General features: G+C 54.7%; 1 protein-coding gene across 1 annotated transcript in view; it reads left to right on the top strand.

The window, feature by feature from the left end:
* LOC113207034 (uncharacterized) overlaps positions 1 to 1,828 on the top strand; it is a gene marked incomplete in the record, with an annotated part of 23,430 nt that extends 21,602 nt beyond the window's left edge. Inside the window, 4 exon segments of the mRNA XM_052274250.1 lie at positions 197 to 457; positions 694 to 1,034; positions 1,295 to 1,429; positions 1,581 to 1,828. Coding sequence (XP_052130210.1) covers positions 197 to 457; positions 694 to 1,034; positions 1,295 to 1,429; positions 1,581 to 1,678 — 835 coding nt within the window.
* Between the last annotated feature and the right edge of the window lie 229 nt (positions 1,829 to 2,057).

Below are 2,057 nucleotides of genomic sequence, written 5' to 3'. Positions count from 1 at the left end.
ACCTGTCTCGGGACTTGCCCTGCCCTGTACCGAGTGCCTCTTTGTACGCGCTGGCGTATACGGATTCGGCTTGCCCTTCTCCACCAACCCGTGATGCGCCCACCGAATCCGGAATACGTCCCACAATACTCCGGCTCGTCGAAAGAAACACTCTAGAGTTTTTGTCGCTTTTCACTCAATAAATATTTTCACACAGGAGCGCGGAGGAGGTGCTAGTCACTATCTGCACTGCGGAGGCTCCCGCCGAGGAAGTAGTAGGCATCCCGGTGGAGGTGAGCATCGAGGATGAAGAGGACCAGTACCAGTGCCCAGTGAGCAGCAGCCAGGGCCGGGAAACACCACTACCTCCTCGCCGACGCCGGAGCTCCTCTTCCTCCGTGGAGGAGTTGCCGGTGGTGAAGAGGAAGGTGGACATAATCGACCTGAGCAGTGACTCGGAACCAGACGATCCCAGCAGGTATGTTGTAGTAACTCGCAAAGAAATTAGAAATCGGTTTGAAAATGTCGCCTATTAGTTTTTAGTGCTGCAGTATGGTTCGCCCATCTTCACTTTTGGGTCGAATACTTATTGACACCTCAGTATTTTGGGGTTAGATTCACCCTCTTGACTTGAGGTTTAAACGCAATCTGTCTGCAACCTCGGCGTGGGCAGTTTGGAAATAACCATAACCCTCGTTGTATGATCTTTTCAAGTAGGGATAGGTCCTCAGCAGCTGCAGCTGCACCACCTCCTTCTGCACTAGCTGCAGCTGCATCGCCTCCTGCTGCACCGGCTGCAGCTGCACCACCTTCTGCTGCACCACCTCCTACTGCACCAGCTGCAGCTGCATCGCCTCCTGCTGCACCGGCTGAGTCCGCGCTGGCGCCGGGCTTCTGGCGGCCATGGGGCGCGGTAGCTGAGATCGAGCCTCAGCCCTCTTCGGCGCCGAAGAGGGATCCGAGCCCCGCTCCTCGTGGGTCTCTTCCGCCGACCCCGACGCTGCCCAGGCCGGCTCTGCTGCCGACGCCACGTGTGTTTCGGGCAGGCGCATGGGGTGAGTACTCCGATCCGATGCGGAAGGTACGGAAGCGAGCCTCTTACTAAGCTGGAGAATGAATTCATTTTCCCCGCGCATTTTTTGGCAAATTATTTTCCTCATATGTGCGACATAGGCCACCGGCCGTTCGCGCTGAGGGCTAACTCGAGTAGAAAATTTTGTACTTGTTACTGGTTTCAGAGGCTTTATACGTACGCCGTCCTCGGCCACCTGCACCTATACTCTTTTAATTCTGATTCCGGTTTTATGTTTGCCAGGAGAGTGCCGCTGCTCGGGCACCTGCAGGTGTGGGTGGCTGCACGGTGCAGGCTGCCTGGAGTGCCCGGAGCTGCAGTCGCCCAGGTCGGCCTCATCCTCCTCAAACATAGACGTGAGGATCTCGTCGCGAGCAGGTACGAACGTTAACCCTCGCGTTAACCGTACTGTCCGAAACGTGCATGTCGGTAGAGTGTACCGGAGATGCACTGACAAACTCGAGCCCTGGGGGTACACCGGTACAAGCTTCTCATTTGCTGATCCGCTATATTTTCACTTTCCTCGCAGGCGATCAAGGAAAGCAGCGAGCCACCTTGCAGCGAGCGCAGGCGTATTCGCACGCCTGGTCATATGGCGCGGCGGTCCATTTCGCCCACAATTCTTGAGGAGTAAGTGTAGTACTACATAAACGTGATAAACGTTCATCAAGAAGATCATACCTCACTTCATCACTTTATTTTTGTTTATTTATTAGTTCGTCGCGTTTTGATGATTTTTTTTCTTTTATTCGTATAAAGTTCTGTTTCACTTTCTCATCGTTTCGTTTGCGTGCCAAGTTTGATGCGTCTCAAACCCGACCAGTATAGTATATCCCCTGCCTATTCATGCCGCCCGCGTTAAATGGTGCGTTTTGGTGCGGTCGACTCCGTCACATTGCTCGCGCAAATACGCGTGAGATTGCCTGCTGCTCTGCATACGCACGGCCCGCGCACGCAGCGCACGCAGCGCACGCAGCGCACGCACGAAGAGGCTCCGGGAGTTATT

This window comes from Frankliniella occidentalis, unplaced genomic scaffold, assembly GCF_000697945.3.
Source record: "Frankliniella occidentalis isolate FOCC.00 unplaced genomic scaffold, Focc_3.1 Scaffold362, whole genome shotgun sequence".
Lineage (NCBI taxonomy): Eukaryota > Metazoa > Arthropoda > Insecta > Thysanoptera > Thripidae > Frankliniella > Frankliniella occidentalis.
This window is presented reverse-complemented; position numbering and strand designations above follow the sequence as displayed.